Source organism: Leucopleurus acutus (genome assembly GCF_964270905.1).
Source record: "Leucopleurus acutus genome assembly, chromosome: X".
Taxonomy (NCBI): Eukaryota; Metazoa; Chordata; class Mammalia; order Artiodactyla; family Delphinidae; genus Leucopleurus; species Leucopleurus acutus.
The window spans coordinates 111,726,091-111,751,223 of NC_139148.1; the positions used below are offsets into that span (position 1 = coordinate 111,726,091).

The 25,133-nt window shown below is 51.0% G+C and overlaps 1 protein-coding gene across 2 annotated transcripts in view; it reads left to right on the forward strand.

The window, feature by feature from the left end:
* Nucleotides 1-3,218: 3,218 nt before the first annotated feature.
* Nucleotides 3,219-25,133, forward strand: part of BCORL1 (BCL6 corepressor like 1) — a gene marked incomplete at its 3' end in the record, with an annotated part of 40,041 nt that continues 18,126 nt past the window's right edge. For both annotated transcript variants that reach the window (XM_082864494.1, XM_082864495.1), the window contains exons 1-7: nt 3,219-3,315; nt 7,938-8,025; nt 8,304-11,576; nt 16,508-16,673; nt 17,938-18,018; nt 20,126-20,515; nt 23,870-24,093. In XM_082864494.1, coding sequence (XP_082720620.1) covers nt 3,230-3,315; nt 7,938-8,025; nt 8,304-11,576; nt 16,508-16,673; nt 17,938-18,018; nt 20,126-20,515; nt 23,870-24,093 — 4,308 coding nt within the window. In that variant the 5' untranslated portion in view covers nt 3,219-3,229. The remainder of the gene's footprint in view (nt 3,316-7,937; nt 8,026-8,303; nt 11,577-16,507; nt 16,674-17,937; nt 18,019-20,125; nt 20,516-23,869; nt 24,094-25,133) is intronic.

A 25,133-nucleotide genomic window follows, 5' to 3' on the forward strand; every position in this document is an offset into this window, starting at 1 on the left:
AGACAGTATTTCTTACCGTAAGTAGCTGATTGTCTGGGGGTGGGGGCAAGACAGATGTGCCACATCCCCAACTAACCACACAGCAGAGGGACTAAGAATCTGTGCTGTGGTAGGGGTGGGAATGAAATGTTTGAGGAGAACCAGGGAGGGAGGAGTTAACCGACCAGGGGCTGGGGCTGGGGAGATGACATGATGACATTTAAGCTAGGCTTTGAGAGAGGACAGAAAGGAAGAGGGGACACAAGAGAGGCCACTTCAGGGAAGGGTCAGGAGTTGGGGTGGCAAGGGTGCAGGGAAATAGGATGTGGCTGAAGAGGAGGCTAGACAGGAGGTTTGAGACCAGGTTGTGGAAGGCCCTGAATGCTGTGCTAAGAAATGTGGGCTTGATTCTGAAGACAGAGGAAAGCTATTGAAAGCTTTGGAGGAGGGAGGGGGTGACGTGATCGAACTGGTTCTTTAGAAGATGAATTGATTGTAGAATTAAGAGATTGGAGGCAGAGAGTTAAGAGGCTAGTGTAATATTCTGGTCGAGAGATGATGAGGGTCTGCATCAGGGCAGTGGTGAGAGGGGTAGAAGGAGAGGATGGAGATGGCATTATTAAGGCTTGACTCCTGATGGCATGTGGGTGGTGGGGGAGAGAAGGAGTTGAATGCTGAAATTTCCAGGCTAGGGGATAGTGGCGCTATTACCTAAGGTAGGAAACACGCTGGGTATGGGGGTGGGGAGCAGGTTTATGGTAACAGATAATGAGTTCGGTTTGAGACACTGAGTTTGAGGGGCTCGGTGGACATCCAATTAACAGCAAGTTGCTGCCAGCTGGAAATTCTGGTCTGGGTCTAAGGAGAGAGGTCAGGGCTAGAGATACAGATTTGGGAGTCATCAGCGCACGAAGGGGTGAGTTGAAACTGTGGGAGCTCTTGAGCTAAGCAAAAAGGAGGGGCAGGACACACACACACACACACACACACACACACACAGAGGGAGGGGGTTTAGGGCAGAGGGAGGGGAGCGGAGGGGTTGGGGAGAGCCAGACTTGAGCTAGAGAGACAGGAAGAGGAGAGACAGAGGAAGACAGAAGGACAAGAGAGGGAGACTGAAGGCTGAGGCCCGAGGTCTAAGAGTGGGGGGGGGGCAGCGGGGAGGGAGGAAGGGAAGGAGGAGGAAAGGGAGGAGAGAGTGGAGCCTGAGGGGAAATAAGAAAGGTGAGATAAAGGAGGGAAAGGACAGGGGCAGGAGGGGTGGGAACGGGAAGAACGTTGGAGGAGAGGGGACCATGGCAGGGGAGGAGAGAGAAGAAGAGAAGCAGAGGAGAGGGGAAGACAGAGAGAGCTGGGAGAATAATAGGGGGAAGGGGAATGATGAGGAGAAATAGAGAGAAATGGGAGAGAGAGATTGAGAGAGGAGGGGGAAGGGAAAGAGACAGAGAGATGGGTGGGGTAGGAAGAGAAAGAGGGAGGGAAGGGGAAGGAGGATAGGAGAGGGTGGCAGAGGTAAGGAGAGACCGAGGGCCAGGTTTCTGGGGTGGCAGGAGAGAAGGGCCCCAGATAGGCCAGCAGGCACTGGGTCTGGAAAGCCAGGAAAGGGGCAAGTACAAAGGAAGGGGCAAAGGCAGCGGTATCCTATGCGACAGGGACAGGCGTAGGATGAGGACCAAGGAGAGAATGGGGGATGTGGCCCTGCTGTCCTCTCACTGACTCTCTCCCTTGTCTGCTCCCTCTGTGCCAGCCACGCTGGCCTCCTGGCTCTTTTCTGATCTTAGCAGGCACCTCGTGCCTTAAGGACCTTTGCAAGGTTGTTCCTTCTGCCTGGAATACTCTTCCCCAGATATCCACATGGCTCGCCTCTTTGCTTCCTTCAGGATGTTTAAATGTCTCCTTCTCAGCAAAGCCTACTCTGATCACACACTTAACACGTTGCAGCCCGTTCCACTCCCCACCCCCAACCATCGCCCTTGCCCCTTAGCCTGTGTTATACCACCTTCTAACATACTGTAACACAGACTCATTTAACGTGTTTATTGTCCATCTCATCCCACTAGAATATAAGCTCCATGAAGGCAGAGATTTCTGGTCTTTTTTGTTAATTGTTAAATCCCCAGTACCTAGGACAGTGCCAGCACATAGTAGGTGGTCAATACGTATTTGTGGAATGAGTAAGTGATATTGTGTTGAATATGGACAATCTCTGAAAATTGTATAAAGGATAAATGAAACAAATTCCTGAGGTGACTGTATTTTACTGTGGTTTACTTCTTTGGAAAGTGGAGAACAGCATAAAATTCTGATCACTGTAGGGTTTTGTTCAGTTGAGCTTTGATGAATAAGGCTTTTAGCTAATAAGTTAATTCGAGTTTGAGGGTCTCAAGACAACCTCATTGGATAAACCTCTTTCTCTTGATGCCTCATTTTCTCTGGAAGGTGAATTGGCTGTGCAGTGGTTGTCAACAGCGAGAACCCAACATTGGCTGGTGAAGGGGGCGGTAGGTCGTGGGGATGACAGACCGATAGGAAGGAACAAGGGCAGACATGTGCGGTTCTTGATGGACCATTGTTTTCTGTTTGTTTGTGGTCAGAGCACAGGGAGTATGGCATCTGATCTGAAGGGCACTTTAAACCAGGTTAGGTATATGCATTATATCTATATAACTCCTAACTTGAAATTAGAATGAGTATTTTTGAAGGGCTTATAAAGAAAGCATGTGCTTCCTCTGGAGAGCTTAAATTGGTTATGTCACTCAAATACTTCAGTACTCATGGATTGGAGAGTTGACGAGAAAAAGATTCCCCAGTAGTCTTTCGATGCCCTGTTCATATATGGGAATGACCCCCTAATTGTAGTTGGTTAGGCTAAAAGTGTGTAGAACAATATACTGGCATCTCACTTGTCTGAAATAGATTGAATTTCCTCGAACACTCATGCATATCTGTCTTTCAGATAATTTAATCACTCTAGGTGATTAACAGCATCCTCGTCTCCATCCTGAAACCTATGGATTCCTGGAAAGCTGGTGCCCCCTCATCCCCATTTGGACCTTAATTTTCCATAGCAGGCTGGCTTGTGAGAGACTGCTTTAACATTTTGGTGCTCTAATTACCTTTATTTATTTAAATGTTTCCGCATAAAAGGTGGTTAAAGCAGCTGTCCGTGTTACAAGTTTTGATTTTTGGGAGTTCTTTTTCCCCAGGGGGAGTGGCCACAGCAGGTCCTAGCTGGTGGTGAGTGGCTGTCATGATCTCTACAGCACCGCTCTACAGCGGCGTGCACAACTGGACCAGTTCTGACCGGATTCGCATGTGTGGCATCAACGAGGAGAGGTGAGGAGGCTGGGAAGGTGGCTGTTGCCGGCTTCCAGTGAGCGGTGCCTGCTCCCTAGCGAGGTAGCTGCAGCAGCGCCTGAGGGGGGACCCTGGGGAGGAGGCTGCTGGTTGTTTCTAATTTTCCTGAGATGGGCTGGGGCTGGGGCTGTGTGAGTGGCCTGCTCTGCCATGCCATCCCTGTTCAGATGAAAGTGAGGAGGCCAACAGATGACCTTTCGCCGACTAGTATTTGTCTGCTCATTAAGAACTGTCAGATTGTGGATTAAAGGGAAGCTTGGGCAATTGCAAGTTTTATTTGCTGCATCCATGTTCTGTGCTCAAGGATACGTGTAAGATATTTTTGGTCCTTGATCTAAGCCTGGAAGAAAGGCGATTTTGTCATTCAGCTTTATACTGGAAACTGTTAGTGGGTATTCTGGTGATCAGCACTTTCCTGCCTCACGAGGCTAATGATGATTCGCAGTGAGATCCTTATGAAGTATCAAAGGAGGATCAAACTGCTTAACGTAGTTTTCGTATGAAATTGAGAGTTGGTGATGCTTGCCTGATCTGCATGTGTTTTCAGTTTTCTGTTCACCAAAATACTGGGTTGACCAGGCTGTTCCATTTCCTGATCATGCCCCATGTGAAGAGCACTCAAAATGGCCTTCAGATTCTACATTTGATTTTCATAACCCTTGGCCAAAGAGCTGTGTGTGATGGTTGCATTGCCTCTCCCAGTTTTAGAGAAGGTATGACTCCCCCATGCTTGCTGGTTTCAATATATCGACTGTTGAAATCCAAATACATCAAGTCAGTCACCTAGAATACAGAACGATATGGCTTTTCCTGGGACTCAAGATCTGACATTTCCTTGGGGAAATCTTGGAAGTGTGTGCATGGGTGTGTGTGCATGTGGGAGAGTGTTGGTAATATTGAAGGGAAAAGGAATGGGCATCTCTGTGTGTATCTACTTTCTTCTGTTCTTAACTGGAGAAGTATGTACTTGTGTGAGGTTCAGGTTAGGAGAATAGACCTTTTTATTATTTTTTTAAAGCCATTAGCTCCTGATGATTTAACGCTGTCTATACTGAGGAACAAGTTAGAGATGGACTTAGAAGGAATTTAATTTTAGAATATAAAAATCAAGATCAAGGAAAATAAGACAAAATTCTCAGATCTGCACGAGAAAGATATTTTCCTTTGCATGTGACGTATGTCCTTAGATAATAACTAAGAGATGATCTGGGGAAGGCAGAGTGCTGGTATTGATTTGCGGGAGTATTCATTGACAGCTAGTTATAAGTAGTTGAGACTTTGATGTAGAGATCTGGACTAGAGCCTTCAAAAAAATCAATGAACAAGTTACCTTAGTTTACTGTCTATTCTAAATCCCCTCTGAAAAAGGACCAGGAAGTGGGCCCGAACCTGATTTTCCCTCCTTATGGACCTTTCTTGGGACGTTAGATTACCAAATATGCCAAGTGGTTAAGATGACCTTTTTTAAGTGTTGTCACTCCTGATCTCATCTACCCGTTGCTGTCAGCTTCCCACTACAGCCCAGGCCATGCTATAGCTGATTTCCAAAATGTGATCTCACCTTATTTAAAAACCATCTTCCTTAGCCCTTGACCACCTGTAGAACTTCGACATTTTGGGTGTAAAGCTGCATCTGGGGGTTAACTCTTAAAGTTATGTTTGAGAAGCCTGCCCGGCACCATCAGATGTAGCTGAGGGCTGTAGAAACTGGGGACAGGGGCTTTATGCTGGCCTCAGATGGCCGACTCTAGACAAGCCTCCAGCTAAATCCCTCTGCTTGCTTGCTGCTTCCTTTCTTGTACCCATTCATACCTTCATTCACCAAACATTTATTAAACTCAATCAGAGCAAACCAGTAGTCATGGGATATTGGTGGTAAGTGCTGTTGAGTGGCGTGTACAGGTCCCATGGGAGTCTAGAAGCCAGAATGAAAAACTTCCTGGGGGAATACAGGAGGGCTTCCCAGAGGCAGTGGCCTTTGCGCCGGGGCTTGGGGGATGAGTAGATGTTTCAGGTGAGGGCTGGTATTTCTCACACGGTGTATTTGGGGGAGAACTTGGCTGGAATGAAGGCAGTCTTGGGGTGCGATGGGAAGTCTGCAGGGACTGCGATCTAAGCGAGATGTGTGCCATGTAGTTAGGACCCAACAGGAAATGAAAAAGGTCTGGTTTGACAGTGGTGCTAGCCCTTGATAATTAGGAAAACAGCCCTGAAAGGTTATGGCTGTTTCTGGTTTAAGTTCAACAAAGCCTTGAGCATAACGGCCCAGGGTCATCTCTGTTGGGAAGAAAAGGTGGGATTGATTTTCAGACGTGACTGAAGCCTGCTTTGACCCCTGCTCCCTTTTCCCCGCCACCCACGCCCTCCTAATCTTGCCCGGTTGACCCTCCTCTCCCCAGGCACCCCTGCCCTGCAAGCTGTCTCTGTCCCAGGCTCTTCTCTCAATGGAGCAATTTAACGTTTGCTTGGCTTTACACACCTCTCTCCTCAGAGGGTTTGAAACGTGGCCACAGGGCATTTTCCCAGAGCCTTGGGGGCTGGCACTCAGGTGTGGGTATGGCTGGAGTAGCCAGGACTGCTGTTGTCGCTGCCACCTCCAGAGTCTCTGGGCCGGTGGCTCTGCCGTTCTCTGGTGGCTGCCTTCGAAGGCAGGGTGTCTACTTTCAAGGTGACTTTATGCAGGGTGGGAGCCGAGCAAGGAGGGCCGAATATGCAGCTGAACTCCCCTTTGTATGGTCAGGACGGGGGAAATGGAAATAGTGTCTCCCCTCTGCGGTCCCTCATGTGGGGCTGGTGAAGGGGGTGGTTCCCTGCCGCTCCTTTTTCCTCGTCACCATCCTCCCCGCAAAACCATCCCTGGCCTGGCCTAAGGCTGGGTATTGGTCTTGCTTTTCTGGGCTCTCAGGGGTTGATGTTGAAGTGTGTTTGCCCTTTCCCTCAGGCTCCCCTTCCTCGGGACCCCTGACTGCATCTCCAGCCCTGCTCTCTTCTTATGATCATTTCTGTTTGTCACCAGCAGTCACTGCCAGCAGTGGAACCCTCCCACTTCTGCCAGCCTAGATGCCTTTTAAAGGGAACAAGCCTTTCCCCCCCGGTTAGTCCCTTCTGGAGCCCTGAAAAGATGGGGAGAGGCCCGCGGTGATCCCCTTGCCTTTTTTGCTTCTCTTGCCCCAGGTACAATTTTGGGGTCCATCAACAGTGCCCTGTTCCAGTGGGAGGGAAGGAGTTAGTTCTTGTGGGGGTTGGTTGTGGGCGCCCTGACTGCCCTTTGGTTAGGATGGCTGGTGAGGCAGCTGCTGGCTTCTTCCCTGGCTGTTGCAGAGCTCAGGGCGAGGCTCTGAAGAAGGGGGGCAAACCCCAAGGCAGTCTAGCTCCCCAGAGGTGCACAGAGCATTCCTGTGCTTTGCACCCTAGGAACCACATCTCAGGGTTTCTTCTGGAGCTTTATTCTTGCACCTCAGCTTTCCACTTGGCCACTCACACCATGGCTCCTGCCCCACTGGTGTCTTCCCTAGGGCAGCAGTGGCACGTTCTTGCTATAACTCAAAATACCAAACTTCCAGGGGGTGTTTGTCTTCTCTTCAACTTCACCCTCCCAGTCTGACCTTTCTTTTTTTGTTGTTCAGGATATACCATTTTCTAAGATTCTTGCCCAAATTTTAGAGAAGACATTTTGAGGAGGTGAGGGTACAGTTGAGTTTTCCTCCTTTGGGAACCAGCTCTCTGGCCTTGAGCATTTCCCTCTGCAATATACCAACTTGAATTCGGGGTCTGTAGCCTTGAAGGCTTCCTTCCCTTTGCAATGGGAGAAAATGCAGTGGTGCTGGGAGGCCAAGCAGGGAGTGGGGGAGCTGGCAGGGGATAGGATGCAAGCAAGAGCAGAAAGGTAGGGAGGAGGGTGCTGGCTTGAGCTCTCTGGTGCCCTAGAGAAGGGGAAGAGATACCCTAGAGGGAAAGAAGTCGTGCCCTTGAAATGCCCCTTGATGCTCAGTGACCTGCCTCAGATGAGTATCATTATGTGCGCTAGTAAACGTGTACCTGCTCTAGGCAAGCTCGTCGGGTGACTAGGTGATGATTTGGATTTGGAACATGAAACACAATGGGGGTGGTTATTTGTTTTAGGAAAGGGTTACCCTTATGGTACCTGCAGCCAGCTTTCCTTGTAGACTTAAAATAAGATCATATTTACAAGAAAAGCAGTTTGCATGCCTTTTGGGATCTTCTGTGAATGACCTCTCCCCTTCTGGCAATGCTCAGTACCTCCTGGGTGGTCACCTTGATGGATAAGCTCTAGGGACAAGGCAAAGGTGCTGGGGTCCTCCACACTCCTGGTGAGAGCCCTAGGATACACACCCCAAAGAGGGGAGTCTAGTCAGATCAGGCTCCTTTGCAGGAACTTGAAAAGCTGGGCACAGAGGCTCCGGTTTTCAGCCTGGACCTCCCCCACCCCTAGTTCCTTGTGATTTCCCCCAAACCACCAAGGGAAGCGAGACAGGAGGGTTTTATGGGAACCCAGGCAGGCAGGGGGCGTTCTGGGGAAGGTGGTGGTGGCCTGAAGACTAGGTCTCATGTCCCTTTTCTGGTTGTGTCTCCCATGCTAGAAGAGCACCTCTTTCTGATGAGGAGTCCACGACAGGTGACTGCCAGCACTTTGGATCTCAGGAGTTTTGTGTCAGCAGTTTTTCCAAGGTAAGGGGCCATGCAGAACCACATGCCACCTGCCAACGGGTGGAGCTGAACTGCTCAGGCAACGTGCCCAGCCTGCCATCCCAAGAAGGGGGCCAGGAAAGGACAGGGTGTTTCCCAGGAGTTGCTGTATGTGAGACAGAAATTGGCCAGCTTCTCTTTGCTTCTGCCTGGTTGGTCGAGTTGCAAAGAGGACCAGCAGTCACCTCTCCCGGGCCTCGGGACACTTGCACGATCTACAGAGAGCTCGCTAAGATGGGCACGCTGCTCTGTCGTTGCAGGTGGAGCTCACGGCAGTTGGAAGTGGCAGTAATGCCCGGGGGGCAGACCCAGATGGCAGTGCAACAGAAAAACTTGGGCACAAGTCAGAAGACAGGCCTGACGACGCCCAGCCGAAAATGGACTATGCTGGGAATGTGGCAGAGGCAGGGGGCCCCTTGGTGCCACTGAGCAGCCCGGGAGACGGGCTCAAGCTTCCCACTTCCGACGGCCCAGAGGCCAGCAACGGCACGGCAGACTGCTCCTGGACTCCCCTCAGCACCCAAATGAGCAAACAGGTGGACTGCTCGCCAGCTGGGGCGAAGGCTTTGGACTCTCGGCAGGGTGTCGGGGAGAAGAATACTTTCATTTTGGCAACTCTAGGAACTGGCGTCCCCGTGGAGGGCACCCTGCCTCTGGTTACCACTAACTTCAGTCCGCTGCCAGCCCCCATCTGCCCCCCGGCTCCCAGTTCAGCCTCTGTCCCCCCATCTGTTCCAGATCCATTCCAGGTCCCCCTCTCTGTCCCCGCCCCGGTGCCCCATTCTGGGCTCGTTCCCGTCCAGGTTGCCACTTCGGTTCCGGCCCCTTCCCCTCCCTTAGCACCAGTCCCGGCTCTGGCTCCGGCGCCACCGTCAGTGCCCACACTCATCTCCGATTCGAACCCTCTTTCGGTTTCGGCCTCAGTCTTGGTGCCCGTGCCAGCTTCTGCTCCCCCGTCGGGCCCCGTCCCCCTGTCGGCTCCGGCCCCTACCCCCATCTCAGTCCCAGTTTCAGCTCCTCCCTTGGCTCTGATCCAGGCTCCTGTGCCCCCTTCGGCTCCGACCCTGGTCCTCGCACCTGTCCCCACTCCAGTTCTGGCTCCGATGCCGTCGTCCACGCCTCCGGCAGCTCCCGCCCCTCCATCGGTGCCGATGCCCACCCCGACCCCGTCCTCTGGCCCGCCTTCTACCCCCACCCTCATCCCTGCCTTTGCTCCCACACCGGTGCCTGCACCCACCCCAGCCCCAATCTTCACTCCAGCCCCCACTCCCATGCCGGCTGCCACGCCCACTGCCATTCCCACCTCTGCACCCATCCCGGCGTCCTTTAGTTTGAGTCGAGTGTGTTTTCCTGCAGCTCAGGCACCAGCTATGCAAAAAGTACCCCTGTCCTTTCAGCCAGGGACAGTGCTGACCCCGAGCCAGCCGCTGGTCTATATCCCGCCTCCAAGTTGTGGGCAGCCACTCAGCGTGGCCACACTGCCAACCACCCTGGGAGTCTCCTCCACCCTTACACTCCCTGTCCTGCCATCCTACCTGCAGGACAGGTGTCTCCCTGGGGTGCTGGCCTCCCCAGAGCTGCGGTCTTACCCATATGCATTTTCTGTGGCCCGGCCTCTGACTTCGGAGTCCAAGCTGGTCTCTCTGGAGGTGAACAGGCTCCCCTGCGCTTCCCCATCCAGCAGCACCAGCACCCAGCCTGCACCCGATGGGGTCCCCGGGCCTTTGGCAGATACTTCCCTCTCCACTGCTTCTGCCAAGGTGCTTCCACCACCACAGCCTCTGCTGCCAGCCCCCAGCGTGAGCTCAGCCCCACCGCATCCTGCCAAGATGCCAGGTGGCAACGAGCAACAAACAGAAGGGACTTCCGTCACTTTCTCTCCCCTCAAGTCACCTCCACAGCTGGAGCGAGAGATGGCCTCTCCGCCCGAGTGCAGCGAGATGCCCCTGGACCTCTCCTCCAAGTCCAACCGGCAGAAGCTCCCGTTGCCGAACCAGCGCAAGACGCCTCCCATGCCCGTGTTGACCCCCGTGCACACCAGCAGCAAGGCCCTCCTCTCCACGGTCCTGTCTAGGTCCCAGCGCACGACCCAGGCTGCCGGCAGCAATGTCACCTCATGCCTGGGCTCCACTTCCTCGCCCTTCGTCATCTTTCCTGAGATCGTGAGGAACGGGGACCCAAGCACCTGGGTGAAGAACTCCACTGCGCTGATCAGCACCATTCCCGGCACCTACGTGGGAGTGGCCAACCCAGTGCCTGCATCCCTCCTGCTGAACAAAGACCCCAACCTGGGCCTCAACCGAGACCCCCGTCATCTCCCCAAGCAGGAGCCCATCTCCATCATCGATCAAGGAGAGCCCAAGAGCACTGGTGCCCCCTGTGGCAAGAAGGGCAGCCAGGCTGGGACTGAGGGACAGCCAAGCACAGTGAAGCGTTACACCCCAGCCCGCATCGCCCCTGGGCTGCCGGGCTGCCAAACCAAGGAGCTCTCCCTCTGGAAGCCCACAGGGCCAGCAAATATTTACCCACGGTGTTCAGTCAACGGGAAACCCACCAGCACCCAGGTCCTGCCTGTTGGCTGGTCACCATACCACCAGGCGTCTCTGCTTTCTATCGGCATTTCCAGTGCCGGGCAGCTGACCCCCAGCCAGGGGGTGCCCATCAGGCCCACCAGCGTCGTTTCTGAGTTTTCTGGTGTGCCATCCCTTGGCCCTAGTGAGGCTGTGCATGGACTTCCCGAGGGGCAGCCACGGCCCGGGGGCCCCTTTGCTCCAGAGCAGGACACGGGCACCAAGAACAAAACTTGCCGGATTGCTGCCAAGCCTTACGAGGAACAAGTGAACCCTGTCCTCCTGACGCTCAGCCCTCAGACAGGGACCCTGGCACTGTCTGTGCAGCCTAGCAGTGGGGACCTGAGAGTGAATCAGGGGCCTGAGGAATCAGAGAGCCACCTCTGCCCCGACAGCACTCCTAAGCTGGAAGGCCCCCAGGGGGCTTGCGGCCTGAAGCTGGCAGGAGACACGAAGCCTAAGAACCAAGTGCTGGCCACCTATATGTCCCATGAGCTGGTCCTGGCCACCCCCCAGAACCTGCACAAGATGCCCGAGCTGCCTTTGCTACCTCATGACAGCCGCCCCAAGGAAATCATCTTGGACGTGGTCCCAAGCGGCAAGAGGGCCTCCAGCACAGACCTTGCACAGCTCGGAAGCCAGGTGGACCTGGGGCGGGTGAAAATGGAGAAGGTGGATGGTGATGTGGTCTTCAATTTAGCCACCTGCTTCCGGGCTGATGGCCTCCCAGCAGCTACCCAGAGGGGCCAAGCTGAAGTGCGGAGTAAGGCTGGGCAGGCTCGAGTGAAACAGGAAAGTGTAGGTGTCTTTCCTTGCAAGAACAAGTGGCAGCCAGACTCGGTGGTGACCGATGGGGTGACCGAACCTCTGCCGCCCAAGAAAATGAAGTGCGGCAAAGAGAAGGATGGAGAGGAGCAGCAGCCGCAAGCCAAGGTTGTGGTCCGCAGTTCCCTTGGACCCAAGGTGAGTGCTGGGCTGAGGTTGAGGGCCGGGCCGAGACCCCAGCGGTCTGCTTTGTCCTGCAGACGTCAACCTCGTGCAGCGTTCTTTAATTTTATTTATCTATCTATCTATTTATTTATGGCTCCGTTGGGTCTTTGTTGCTGCGCGCGGGCTTTCTCTAGCTGCGGTGAGCGAGGGCTACTCTTCTTTGCAATGCGCAGGCTTCTCATTGCGTTGGCTTCTCTTGTTGCGGAGCACGGGCTCTAGGTGCGCGGGCTTCAGTAGTTGTGGCACGTGGGCTCAGTAGTTGTGGCTTGCGAGCTCTAGAGCGCAGGCTCAGTAGTTGTGGCACACGGGCTTAGTTGCTCCGCGGCATGTGGGATCTTCCCGGGCCAGGGATCGAACCCGTGTCCCCTGCACTGGCACGCGGATTCTTAACCACTGTGCCATCAGGGAAGCCCTCGTGCAGTGTTCTTGAGTAGCTCTGTGAACTGAACTGATTGGAAGGCTTGTGTAAAGTGAATCATGACCCTTACCAAGTAACATTCTCCATATATGGTGTTTTAGCGTGGGGAGGGGTGGGCTTCTATTTTGTAGATGTGGGAAATGATTCGGTCCCTGAGGCTAGGAAAGCCATTGTCCCAGATGAGGTTGGAAAGTGGAAGAATACCATACGATATGGGGAGGGAAATCAATTAATAACAGGCCCTTCCTTGCATGGCCATTCTTCCTTTTCCTCTTCTAAGATGACTGCTGGCCTTGAGAGCTTAGGGTCCAGGGAGGCAAGGGGCCTTTGACAAGGTTGTTCTCTGCACCACCGGGGTAAGCCTGCTTAGGATTTGCTTGGAGTTTTGTGGGGCTCGAGCCAATTCAGCTTCTGGGCTTATCCACCAGTTTCCTTTCCCCCTAATGCTTGGGGTGGCAGCTGTGGGTTTCAGCCCATTGGGAATTTGATGTCCAAGGCAGATGGGCATCTAGGTCTGGGTTCTTAATAGGCTAAGGATGATGGCAGGGTTCTAGGCAAAAAGGTGGGCTAAGAGGACTTGGCCTGAATCCAGTGTTCCTCCAAAGAGGATCTGAAGGACACTAGTGATCAAGGAGATTCTTGAAGCAGTTGAGGATAGATAGGGCTTATTCAAAATATGGAGCAATTTGAGGTTATGTTAACAGCCTTCAGATTGGATGTTGAATAGATTTCTAGCCAGAGCACTATGAATTTGTTTGTGGCAGCTCTTAGTCTTTTTTGGACCATAGAGCACTTTGGGAAGCTGATGAGAGCTGTGAACCCTGTCCCCTGAAACATGACCTCAGAACTTTGCCCATAATTTCAAGGGGCTCACGGACCCAACCCACTCCCCAAAGCCCACCCATGGACTCCAGGTTAAGAACCCTGGGAGTAGAGTTTGGGTGGGTTTTTCTCAGTGACCCCATGACCACCTCAGTACGGCAGAGACATGCCAAGTAGGAACATAGGTCATTAAACAGTACAGCATGTGTCTAGCGTTTGCTCAGGTGACTGCAATCTGCTCTTGGTGGTAATAATAATAGTTCATGTCATTATAGTTGTTACTGTTTGTTGAATTCCTACTACATACCAAGTGCTTTCTACGTATGTTATCTAACTTAATCCTTCAAATAACCCTATGAGGTGAACACTACACCCAATTCACAGATAAGAAAATGAGTAAGTTACCCAAAGTTACACAGGTACTAAATGACAGAAGTGAAACTCAAGCTCCAGTCTTATTGGCTCTGAAGTTCACGTTCTAAAACAACTATACCCCAATTTAAAAAAATTAAAAGAAAAAGAGAAAAATAAAGTTCATGTTCATCTTGAGCTATGCCACACTATCTTCCACTCTGCTTATGTATAGCTGTTTCACTGACCATTTAGCAAGTGTTTGTTGAGCGGCTACTACGTGCCAGTCCTTCCCAGGCAGTGGGAATACATGTTCAGGAGGACAGTACAGCATTTTGGTGAGGAGTATGCTTTCTGGAGCCAGGCACAGTGCCTGAGTTTGAATCCTGGTTCTACTTCTTCCTAGCTATGTGATATCAGTCAAGTTACTTCATCTGTCTTGCCCTCAGTTTCCTCATCTATACAATGAGACAGTGATAGTACCTACTCATAGGGCTGTGTAAAGATTAAATGAAATGATGATGTGAAATGTCCAGAATGGGCAAATTGACAGAGACAGAAAGTAGATTAGTAGTTGCCTAAGGCTGGCGGGGATGAGGAATTGGAGAGTGACGGCTTAATGGGTACAGGGTTTCTATTTGGGGTGATGAAAAAGTTCTAGAACTAGATAATGATGATCCTTACACATTTCTGTGATTGTATTAAAAACAGTTGAATAATAAACGTAAATAAGTGTATGATATATCTCAGTAAGTTATATGTCAACAAAGCTATTGTTAAAAAAAGATAAAATGAAGTGATATGTGTAAATGCTTAGAACAGTGCCTGGCACATAGTAAGTGCTCGGGAAGTGTTAGTGGCTGCTGTTGATATCATTAGTATTACAAATAGGATAGACCCTCATGGAGCTTATGTCTTGCAGGCGACTCGCTGACAGGCAGGCACTGCCCCTTCCTATATTAGATGAACAGTTCACTGGGCCCACTGACAGATGCAGAGGGCAGAGAATAAAGTCACAGCATCAGGAGCCTTGAAGCAGCCCTTGGCAGCCGCCTGTAATGATTTAGTAAATGTCCATTTTTCCAGAAAGCAAATAACTTAGATCTTTCTTTTCTTATGTTTCATTTTCCTGAGAAAGAAACCATTGATAAGCAAAACTAAAATCAGGGGTCACCTCTCCACAGTGCCGGAAGCCCAGTCTCCATGGTATGGCCCCTTTCAGGGTATGGCCAAGAATCAGAATACTCTCTGTAGTATATACAGCAGTAGGAGTATAATGTTATGTACATGAAACTTATATAATGTTATAAAACAGTGTTACCTCAATAAAAAAAATTTAAAAAAAGAATCAGTCTCCTGTCTCCTACACCACCTGCCCCAAGGCCGTGCGGAATCCTGAAGGACCTTCTGAATCATCAGCAAAGAAAGTTCTGCTTCATCTGGTGCTGGTTGTCTTCTCATCTTTTGGAAAGTTCTTTGGAAAACCCTTCAAAACTCTGTTAACCAGAACATTCATCTTACATGGTCTCTTCATCACCGCAACTTTTTGCCTAAGTTGGAGTGTGCGATATGTTTTTACTCTGAGTGTTGCCCTTGCAGAACATACAGACACAGATCCCTTCTAGATGTTCTGTTTTACTTGTTTTTGTCTCTCTTAGGAAGTAAAAGTTAATGATCTGTACTTGAAAGAGCCAGCTAAAAATGATATTCAGAAATAAATACGACATGTTCAAATTGACATGCACTGAACTTTATTCCGCCTGACTTGAGGTAGTTGTTCTGTGGCCATACCTGAAGGTCACACTTTAAGCAGCAGTTGCCCATCTTCCTCTTTCCTTCCCATTTCTTTCTTTCTCCTAACACTTTGGTTTATAGGAGCTGGCAGCAAGTAAAGGGAGAAACTGAATTTTCAGCTCAGCCCTCTGCTGAATAAGAAGCAGGAGTTCATGGGATAGCAGGAGTCCCTGGAATTTGATGGGGAATGGTGGCTCTATGGAGACATATTCCCCCCGCCCCCACGCCGGAAAAATGTTGCGTCAGTAAGACATCTGCCATCCCCTTAGCTGGAGCTGGACCGTGATAACCTTTTAGAATGTGGCGTGCGGGTCTGCTTAGGGGGAAAACAACTCTTCCTTTCTTCCTAGGGCCCGCTGTCATTGTTAAAATGTTTTGCTTACTCTGCACTCCTTGGATACTACAATGCTAGAAATCCCTACCTTGCCCTATTTCTTGTTGGGTGGCGTGGAGAGATCTCAAAGCTTGTGAGGATGTGTGACTGCTAGGCTCAAGAGTGTCCTTGCAATGTGTAAGCACAACCATTGTGCCTACCGCATGCGCCGGGCAGTAGGTATGAGTGGGGATGACCAAAACCAGTGGAGGACACAAGTGAGGGAGAAGAGGAGTGAGAGCTGAGGTGAAGAGGCCCGGGATGGGCGCCAGGAGCCCTAGGTCTTAGTCCTAGCTCAGCCATTTTCTCACTGCAGGCACAGAGCAGCTAACTTGCAGGTTTGCCTGGTCCCGGACGGCCCCTGAGCAAGTGGACGCCTTGGGCTGTGTTGCCCTGGACAAACCATTTAACCTCTTATCTTGGAGGCTCAGTTTCCTCGTCTGTTCAAGGGTGTGATATTAGCTTTTCCTCTCTGGGTTGTTGGGAAGAACAAATCGAATATTAGAGAGAGTGTTTGGAAAAGGTGAAAGGGCCTCAGAGTGTAAAGGGTCATTATTGAAAATGCCTGGGCCTTTTCGGTGTCTTTCCTAAGTACGGGGAGATTGGAATTGCTGCCGTGGTAGACTTTTCTTCTTGCCTTAGTTGAATCTTTTTTTCTGGTATTAATCTACATGTGCAAATAGATAATTTTTCTTGAGTTGGCCCATATGAGAATTAGTTTCAGTTGTTGGTGTCAGTACTATTCACAGTGAAGTTATTTGAACAATGTAGTCATCCAACTTGCAGAAGAGGCATTTTTGTTTTCTGTCCATCTCTCTATTGCTGTTCGGATATAGAGAGTATGGGGCCTGACTTTGCACCTTTTCAAATGACTTTGGGTGTTTATTCGGCTTGTGAATGCAGACTCTGTGGACGTGTTTCAAATGATGGGGTATGGATGTCTGTGGGGATTAGCTAGGGCACTGGATTCAGTCCAAAAAGCCTCTGTAGCCCACTGTGGAAGGCAGCGGGGCGGCCCCTTCCCCCAGCCTCCACGTGGGAAGCTCGTGTCTGTGTGTCAGTATCAGGGCACAGGGCTCAACATTAAGAGAGCTTTCTTAAGAGGTGAAACTGACCTCAGACCTGACTCTCTCCACCTCTCCACAGTGCCGGAAGCCGCCTAGTGACCCCCAGGAACCCACCAAGAAAAGCCCCAGGGGGGCTTCAGATTCAGGAAAAGAGCACAATGGAGTCAGGGTAAAGCACAAGCACCGGAAGCCAACAAAGCCGGAGTCCCAGTCTCCAGGAAAACGAGCCGATGGCCACGAGGAAGGTAGGCTCCGCGGGTCCTGGCCCTCTTGATGGGCTGCAGAGGGATCCCTATGGCGGGTGGGGGGGGGAGGGGCTCTGAAACTGACCAGGAAAGTGAGACTTCCTCACTGTGGGACAAAGATATAATTTGAAAAAAATATTTATTTATTTATTTGTTTGGCTGTGCCGGGTCTTAGTTGCGGCACACGGGATCTTCGTGCGGCGTGCGGGATCTAGTTCCCTGACCAGGGATTGAACCCGGGCCCCCTGCATTGGAAGCATGGAGTCTTAGCCACTGCACCAGCAGGGAAGTCCCAGGAGGAAGATATAATTGACACCTCTGAAATCTAAGCGGAGGGAGAAGGGAGACGGGAGTGGGGGCTTAATGCTGCTCACCCTGGTTGCTAGAATAAGGCACACTCTGACGTGGTGCTTTTCAGACAGACAAGAGTCAGTCCTACAGCAGAGTAGCCAACCTATTACCCTGAAGTGGGTCTAGGCTCAGGGAAGAAATGGGTTTAATGAGGATTAAGACCAAATGGGGGTTATTTACACTGTTTTGTCTACCTTTGGTATATTTGGAAACTCCCATTATAAAAGTTAAAAATTAATAGCTAGCTAGCTAGAAGGGTTGGAGGAGTCCTAAACCCTTATTATTTAGGGACACACAGGATGTTTGGGTTGGGGAGGTGTGTACGTAACCCGTATGCTCTGCCACTAATAGTTCCTTGGCGCCCTCAGCAGAGAGAAGCCCGCGTATTCCTGCCCATAGTAGCCGGTGTTCGTAGCCTTGCCTGTCTGATGTGACCTGCCTCTTTCTAGTCTGTTCCTATATAGCAGTTTTCCGCCGTCCGCCGTTCCCTGCTCCCATCTTCCTGCTTGCTCAATCCTCTGCGATTCATGGAGGTTACCCTTCTCTGGGACCTGCTCCAGCTCAGTTATAACGCTGTGGAGGCGCAGCAGCCTCACAGTCGTCCAGACAACCGGGCCTTCCACTTTGTGGCGTGCCGGCGAATTGATGCCGTGCACTGCCTTTTTTGGTGTCAGCAAAAATGACCCAACTCCCAGTTTTCAAAAACCACCGGGAAAAGCTCCTTCTCTAAAAGAGATACGTAGGTGATAGCAGCATAAGGGAAATTAATAAATGTAATGCAGGGAGAACACAAACCCTCCCTTGAGTTCTCCATTTGAGCCTCTCGGGTTGGGAGGGTGGGGGAGGCTTTCCCGTCCTGAGACTCTGATTGTGATATCTCTGCCTTCTGCTCTCAAACCACACACCACTCCAGGTTCCTTGGAGAAGAAGGCAAAGAGCAGTTTCCGCGACTTCATCCCCGTGGTCCTGAGCACGCGGACGCGCAGTCAGTCTGGTGAGTGAGGCTGAGGCTGAGGCCCATCTTGGCATTCCTCTGCAGAGAGGTAGAAGTCTGGTCGAGCGACCTTGCCATTGGCCCAGGTGGAGAGTTGGGAATTTGATTCACCGTGCCAAGATGCCCAGCTCCTTGCAGAGACGAGAGAGCCCAGGGTAGGAGCTGGGTCGTTGCCCACGATTTTAGGATGATTTACTTAGCCTTTCGTAACAGGGATTTGACATCTCTTGTTGGCAGCCAGTGGTGGAAAGAGGAAAGGCCTGTGCCACTCAGGAAAACTGATTCTACTCCAGGCTTTGGCATCTCGTGATTTTGGGGGCCAGTCTCTGGCACAGACACTTAACCTTTGGGCCTCTGTCCTCTTGCCCTGTGTGCCAGGTATCCAAATTGGAAATGGTCACTGAGTCGTCAGGGCCAGCAGAATCACCTCTGGTCCCCTGAACTTGTATTGGTCAACCCCCAGGGTCTAAAAAAAGGATAGCCCTTTCTAGCTACTACTGTTGCCTGCTAGCCTCCAAGTTGGTACTTAGTGCTAGAAATGGTTGCCCCGGTTCACCCAGATTTCCATGCAACGTGGGTGGAATGGGGAAGCAGGGCACAGTGTAAACTCAGTTATCTGACATTCTATTAACGGGCACCTCAGCACGTGGAGAGCGCGGTGGTAATTGGGGCTCGTAATGACAGCCTGGAGGCCTCGAAAAATCCTGAAGTGTCCTCTGAATCATCAAAGAGCGATTACATTACAGCCGTTCCCATTTCAGTGTTAAACACATTGTAGTGTATTTGATTCTTTGGAAATTGGTGATCCCTGTGTGATCTCTATGGTGATTCGTGTTAACCAGAATATTAGATTAACTAGAACACTTCGTTCCCTGCCTAGTCTGTATAATGGAAAGTTTCCTGGATATTTGCTGTCTTTAAGCAGTCTGACTGACTGACTTGAAGCTTTGGTCAAGAGCCACTGCCACCCTGTCGGCCTCGAACCTTTTCTTTGTTTTTTGGCTGCACCGCTCGGCTTGTGGAATCTTAGTTCCCCAACCAGGCGTTGAACCTGCGCCCTTGGCGGTGAAAGCGCGGAGTCCTAACCACTGGACCACCAGGGAATTCCCTCGAACCATTTCTTTCTTCTGCTGACCTCGCTTGGGTTTGGGGATTGTCGAGTTAATAGCCGGGCCTCAGGAGAAAGATGGTGGTATCTCAGAGCTGCTTTTGAGAAAGATGTCAGATCTCCTGGATCACTAAACCGGGCCAATTTAGGACTGTGTTTGTTGTTAGCAGAATTGAAGGCAGGCGTGGGGAGGAAAATGGCCTCTTGGCCGGGTGGCAGAGGAGGGTAGGAAAGGTCCCCTCATCCTGGGGTGGTGAGGAGAGGAGGGGGAAGTGCCTGCCCAACGGTGAGGAACAGCTGCAGCGGGGCAGGGGGTGGAGCTGGGGAGAAAGCTCCACCCCTGGACTCTTGGCTGCTCAGTAGGAGGTGGGGTCAATGACGGGAAGAGGGCGTGGCTGAGGAGCATTTGGGCGGGACTAACGCAGGCTGTGTCACAGGAAAGGGGCTCCTTCTTGCTTCACTCTTCCTGAGACTCTTTGGTGACAACTCTGCTTGCCCAGGGTGGCTCTGTCAGCAAGATTGGGGGGTCACATAGTGAGCACGGGCGGGAGCGCCATGTCAGTCTGCCCTCCCTCACCCTCTACTAAACCCTGTGGCCCTTTCCTGCCCCTCAGACAAGTCTTGGCACCTTATAAGCACTAAGTAAGAGTTTGTGGAATGAATGAAAGTGGCAGGGCAGCGTGGATGAGGGAAGGGTGTGTGGTTTGGATACTTGATAGCTGTGTAATATATTGGACTCTGTAAAGCGCTTAAGGGTGAATTATCTCATTTGAGCCTCAGAACAGTCCTGTGAGGTCAGTAAGGCAGAGAACAGTATTCTCATTTTATAGACGAGGAGACAGAAGTGAAGGAACTTTCTGAGAGCATACAGCCAATAACTGGCAGAGCCTGAACTCGAACCCAGACCTTCAAACTCCTAATCCAGGGCACTTGCTTCGACACCGTACTCTTGGTCCTTTGAAGAGGTACCTGACCGTCCTCTGTACATCCCGTCCACAGGAAGCATCTGTAGCTCCTTTGCTGGCATGGCAGACAGTGACATGGGAAGCCAGGAAGTCTTCCCCACCGAGGAGGAAGAGGAGGTGACCCCCACCCCGGCCAAGCGTCGAAAGGTGAGAAAGACCCAACGGGACACCCAGTACCGCAGCCACCATGCCCAGGACAAGACCCTGCTGAGCCAGGGCCGCAGGCACCTGTGGCGAGCCCGAGAGATGCCCTGGAGGACAGAGGCTGCCCGGCAGATGTGGGACACCAACGAGGAGGAGGAGGAAGACGAGGAGGAGGGCCTGGTGAAGAGGAAGAAACGGAGACGGCAGAAGAGCCGAAAATACCAGACTGGGGAGTACCTGACTGAACAAGAAGAAGAGCAGCGGCGGAAAGGGAGAGCAGGTAAGGCCGGCCGGGGGCTACTGCCCCAGGGAGCTGCTGCCCCCCGTCCCCAAACCACAGTGACTCTGGCTTCTGGGGACCCTCGGGCATCTTGGGTGTTCCCACCTCTGCCTCCTCTACGCCAGCCAAAGGCCTCTGCACGCAGAGAAACATGGTGCTATGAGCTCCAGCTGCCAGAGGGGGTCACCCAACTCCAGTCCCGAGGTCTTGGCTTGGGGTTGAGATTGAATGACATTGGACTGACCTACAGGTGAGCTGAGGACATGTAGCCCCGAGCTCTCCAATTTTTTATAAAAGTCTGGACCTGTGGGCAAGGCCACAGTGACGTCCTTGGTGTGGGACAACTCAATACCAGGGAGTTCTCTGGTTGGCTTGAGGGAGTCGGGTCTTTTGGGAGGTTGGGTTTTCTCTCCTAGAATCCTGGCTTCAAGAAGAAAGAGGGTATTGGCTGCCTTTCCTGGGATGCCTCCAGCCCCTAAACTAAAAAGAAGCACAATGGTTTCCTCAACCCAACAGAAGAACTTCAAGTAGAAGCGGGGACAACTTGGCTTTCTTGGTTAAAGCCACAAAGGTCATTAGGAGGCAGAGTGAAGCTTTCAGATGACATCATTTTTGTTGGACCTGCAGGCATCATTTTTGTTGGAAAAGCAGGCAGCCCAAGGAGAAAACACCAGGCTTTGTTTGGCCACGTTAGACGCTATAATATGTAATCATGGAGGCACAGACCGTCACCAAGGCTAATATCAGTTTGTTGGGCTAAGCGCTCTTCGGGCCCATTCCTATAGTGGATTTCTAGATGAGCAAAAAGCACGTCTCTGGGTTCAATGAGAACATCTCTGTCTCTCACTCTCTTTCTCTGATCTCTGCCCCTGAAACAACAATTGATTGGCTCCTATAATGTATTCATCCTGAGCTGCCGGTAAATATCTGTGGTCTCCATATTAGTGAAAACTGAATAACCACATGTGACTGGGTAGTAGATTCTGGGTTTGCTATAATGCAAAGAAGGCTAAGCCTCATTTCCAGCTGTGTTTAAGTAGAGATATACACAATACCTATTCCCGCACTTAAGAGAGTGATCGAGCCAATTTTCATCAACCGTGTGAGAGCGTGGAGATGATTTTCCCAGTTCTCTGCCACAGCCATATGAATTGGTCAGGAGTGAGTTGTCAAGCAGTTGGCCTCAGCCACTTGTGTTAGGATGAAGAGGAGCTTTTGTACCACCCAGTCTTCTCTAATGAGATCTGGTTTCCTAGAAGCTTGGAAGCTTCTTATGGAACTTATCGGCTTTTGGAACCAGAAGGACCTTCGAGATTACCTGGCCCAGTTTTCCACTCAGTGCGGAGATCTCCACAGCACTCTTGACAGGTAGCCTCAACCACCTCCAGGAGTATGGGAACGCCACTCAGCAAGGCATCCTGCTTGTCGTGGAGACAGCTCCGGCTGTTGGAAAGTAGATCATTCTCCCTCCATGTGTGTCTACGGGTTTTGAGTTGAGTTTGTTGGCTTTGGCCTGTGGTCTGGTCACCTTCCTCTAGATCTGATGGTGACTCTTCATGAAGGAATTGCCTGGCAAACATCCCTTTTCTCCGAAAGCTCTGATCCCTCCTATTGCTACCCTCTTTCAGGTTGACATCAGAGAGTCAGGCAGAGACCAAACTAAACAGGTCACTTTACTCCTGTCTGGGCCTCATGATCTTTCCTTTCGTCCTTGGCTTGGGTCTCTCTCTTCTTGATTTGCGGAGGGGATAGGAAGAGCAATACACCTGCTACCTTCACCCTCTGTTCCTTTCTGTGCCACTGTGAGGCTGCTCCACCACAGTTGAATAAACTCCACAGCCTGCCCTGCCCTGAGTACACAGGGAAGGGGCTGCTGCTTTTCCTGTGGCGTTGAATGCTGTAATATGGCTTCCCTGTGTTTCCTGAGGTCCTCACAAGGCACGGTTCTGTTCCTTCCTCTTTTGCCTCAGCCCAAACTTGTTGCATCAAAAGGCCTGGTTGAGAACATGCTGGCTGGAAGTGCCATTAGAAGCCATCCAGCACAGCAGTTCTCAGACAGATGTGGGGACCCACTAGTGGGTTGGAGCTAGTTGGGAGGAAGGGGTGGTACGGCAGCTGGCCTTCCAAGAGCTGTGCATAACCTGCAGACAGTTCCTCATGCTGTAATGATGGTTCCTACATCCGGATCTGCCCTTGGCAATTTCACACGTAAGAGCGCGTGCAAAGGTCGGGGAGGCGAGTTGAGGACGCTTGGATCTTGCTCAACCCCTTCGTTTCACAACCTGGAGAAACTGAGGCTGAAGTCACTCACTTCACAGACATACTGGTCTTTTGCCGTGTACTAGGCATGGTGGCCAGGCCTGTGGGGGAGATAAAGAACACACGGGCATGGCCCTACCTAAAGAGCTTACACTTAAATAATACGATAATGATACCTTACTCTCTATAACACTTTATAAGGGGTTATGTGGGTTTTGTGCTCCCCATTTTACAGACATGGAAACGGAGGCTCAGGGAGATTATGAGCTGCCCTCAGCAGTCACACAGCTAGTGGCCAAGTCATGTAACAGTAATGCTAAGAGATAAGGATAAACTCAATCTGTCCCCCTACCTCTGGAGTTCAGGACTGACCCTGTGGGATGAGGCTCTTGGTAATGGAGTTCCCAGCAGGCCTTTTTGAAGCTGGAATGTGCTCTGTTCAGTGAGCTATGGCTAGAATTAGAGATGTTGCCCAGTGTGTCCCAGTGACTTGATTTCCAGCCACGGAGGGCAGCAGGTTTCTGTGATTGCCCACCAGTTAAGTCGGCGCATGGCAGCTTCTGGTTTCAGGGAGTTTCTGTGGCTTTGATCTTTGTGTGCTTGGAGAGAGACCAACAGGGCAGTCAGGCGGGTAGAGCTGAGGCTACGAAGGAAGCCTTCTACCATTTACTCCCCACCCCAGTATACTTCACATTTCACTTCAGCAGAGCTGCTAAATTTGTTTTCGTATTAGAGTGGAAAAAAAGACAAAGTGGGGAAAAGCTGAAAAGAAAGTTCTGATTTGCTCTGGGCTATGGGGAAATCCTTTTAAAATTACCCTCATCTTAGGGACAGCCAGATGGGCCACCCGCTGCTAGCAGGGCTGGGAGTTGTCTCCTGCGTGTAGAAGAGGGACTTTGATGCGGAAGCACAGTGTCCATTCGAGAAGCATTTAGTGGAATAGTCAGCACCGTGCCAGATATGGGTAGCGAATAGTTACACAACTTTGTACTGAGGTTCTAATCCCCAAAGTCCTCTGATTCAGCTTAGAGGAAGGCGTTGCTTTTCTGTGTTCCATTTCCCTGACATCCATTCTTTCCTGTTTCTTGCCTTTAGATTTAAAGGCCCGTAAGCAGAAGACTTCCTCCCAAAGTTCGGAGCACCGCCTCAGGAACAGGAACCTTCTATTGCCCAACAAAGCCCAGGGGATTTCGGATTCACCAAATGGTTTCCTCCCAAATAACCTAGAGGAGCCAGCCTGCCTTGAAAATTCAGAAAAGCCATCAGGAAAACGAAAGTGCAAGACCAAGCACATGACGACGGTCTCAGAAGAGGCAAAGGTACATTACCAGCCAGGGGAGCTGTAGAGGAGGGGCATTGTGGCGGCCGGGGCCAGGCTAGGGTGGCACATTTTCCAGGCAGGCTCCTCAGTCAACAGTCTTCCGAGTGAGTGAGTACACCGTGGGGGCGGGGGGGGATCAAATTAACCCATATTTATTAAAATATTTTAAACTAGTTCTAGAAGGGTTGGGGTATGGATTTGAAGAATGGGAACTAAAGTTAGAGCTGACAAGAATCATCTGCAAACTATGGGGTTTGGCCCATGATGGCTTTTCCTTGACAATCCTTGAATCTCCTTTGAGTTAGGGAAGAGCTAAAGAATATGGCAGGATGTTACCCTGAATAGCTTGTTAACATCCAATCAAGAAGCTTTTGTACGGGCTTAACTCACTGGAAACCGATCAGGGAGCTTTCTGAGTCAATCAAGGTAGAAAACAACTTACAGAAGCAAGGATGTTGATGTCCAGACAAAGGTTGCCTAAGGGTGGGGCTGAAGGAATTCTTCCACTTGGGCCGGTCATAGCTGTACTTCCCCAACCCCACTCCTCAGTTCCTTTGCTTCTCATGGAAGCAGAGGAGCAGGTAAGTGGGCGCTCACCGATCAATAGCTAGGCAAGCGTTCTAGAACCCCTGTGCAAAATTGACGTCTCTTTTGGGTCTGATGTTCATGGCACTGGTGTTGAGTTCCGCATTGCACAGTTCAAAAAAAAATGACACCGTCCTTATCCTGGGTGAGCTGTACATTTGAGAGGAGTGAGGTTCAGGTTCAAATGTTTACCTGTAATATGTGTTTGTCATGACAACTAAAAAAAAGGTCATATTGGGCTTGTTTTGGTGGTTGTGATCCTTATGGTTCTCTCCAGCTCCAGAGCAGGGATCCCTGTGTGGCACTGGCAAAAGGTAGGAGACCCAAGTGCTTGAGTCTCCCCTCCTTTCCCCTTCCTTCTTCTGGAATCTGGTTCCAGCTCAAACAAAGTACTCAAGCCTATTTCTTCATCTTTAAAAATGGAGATGATACTTCATGTCCTTTCCATCTCAA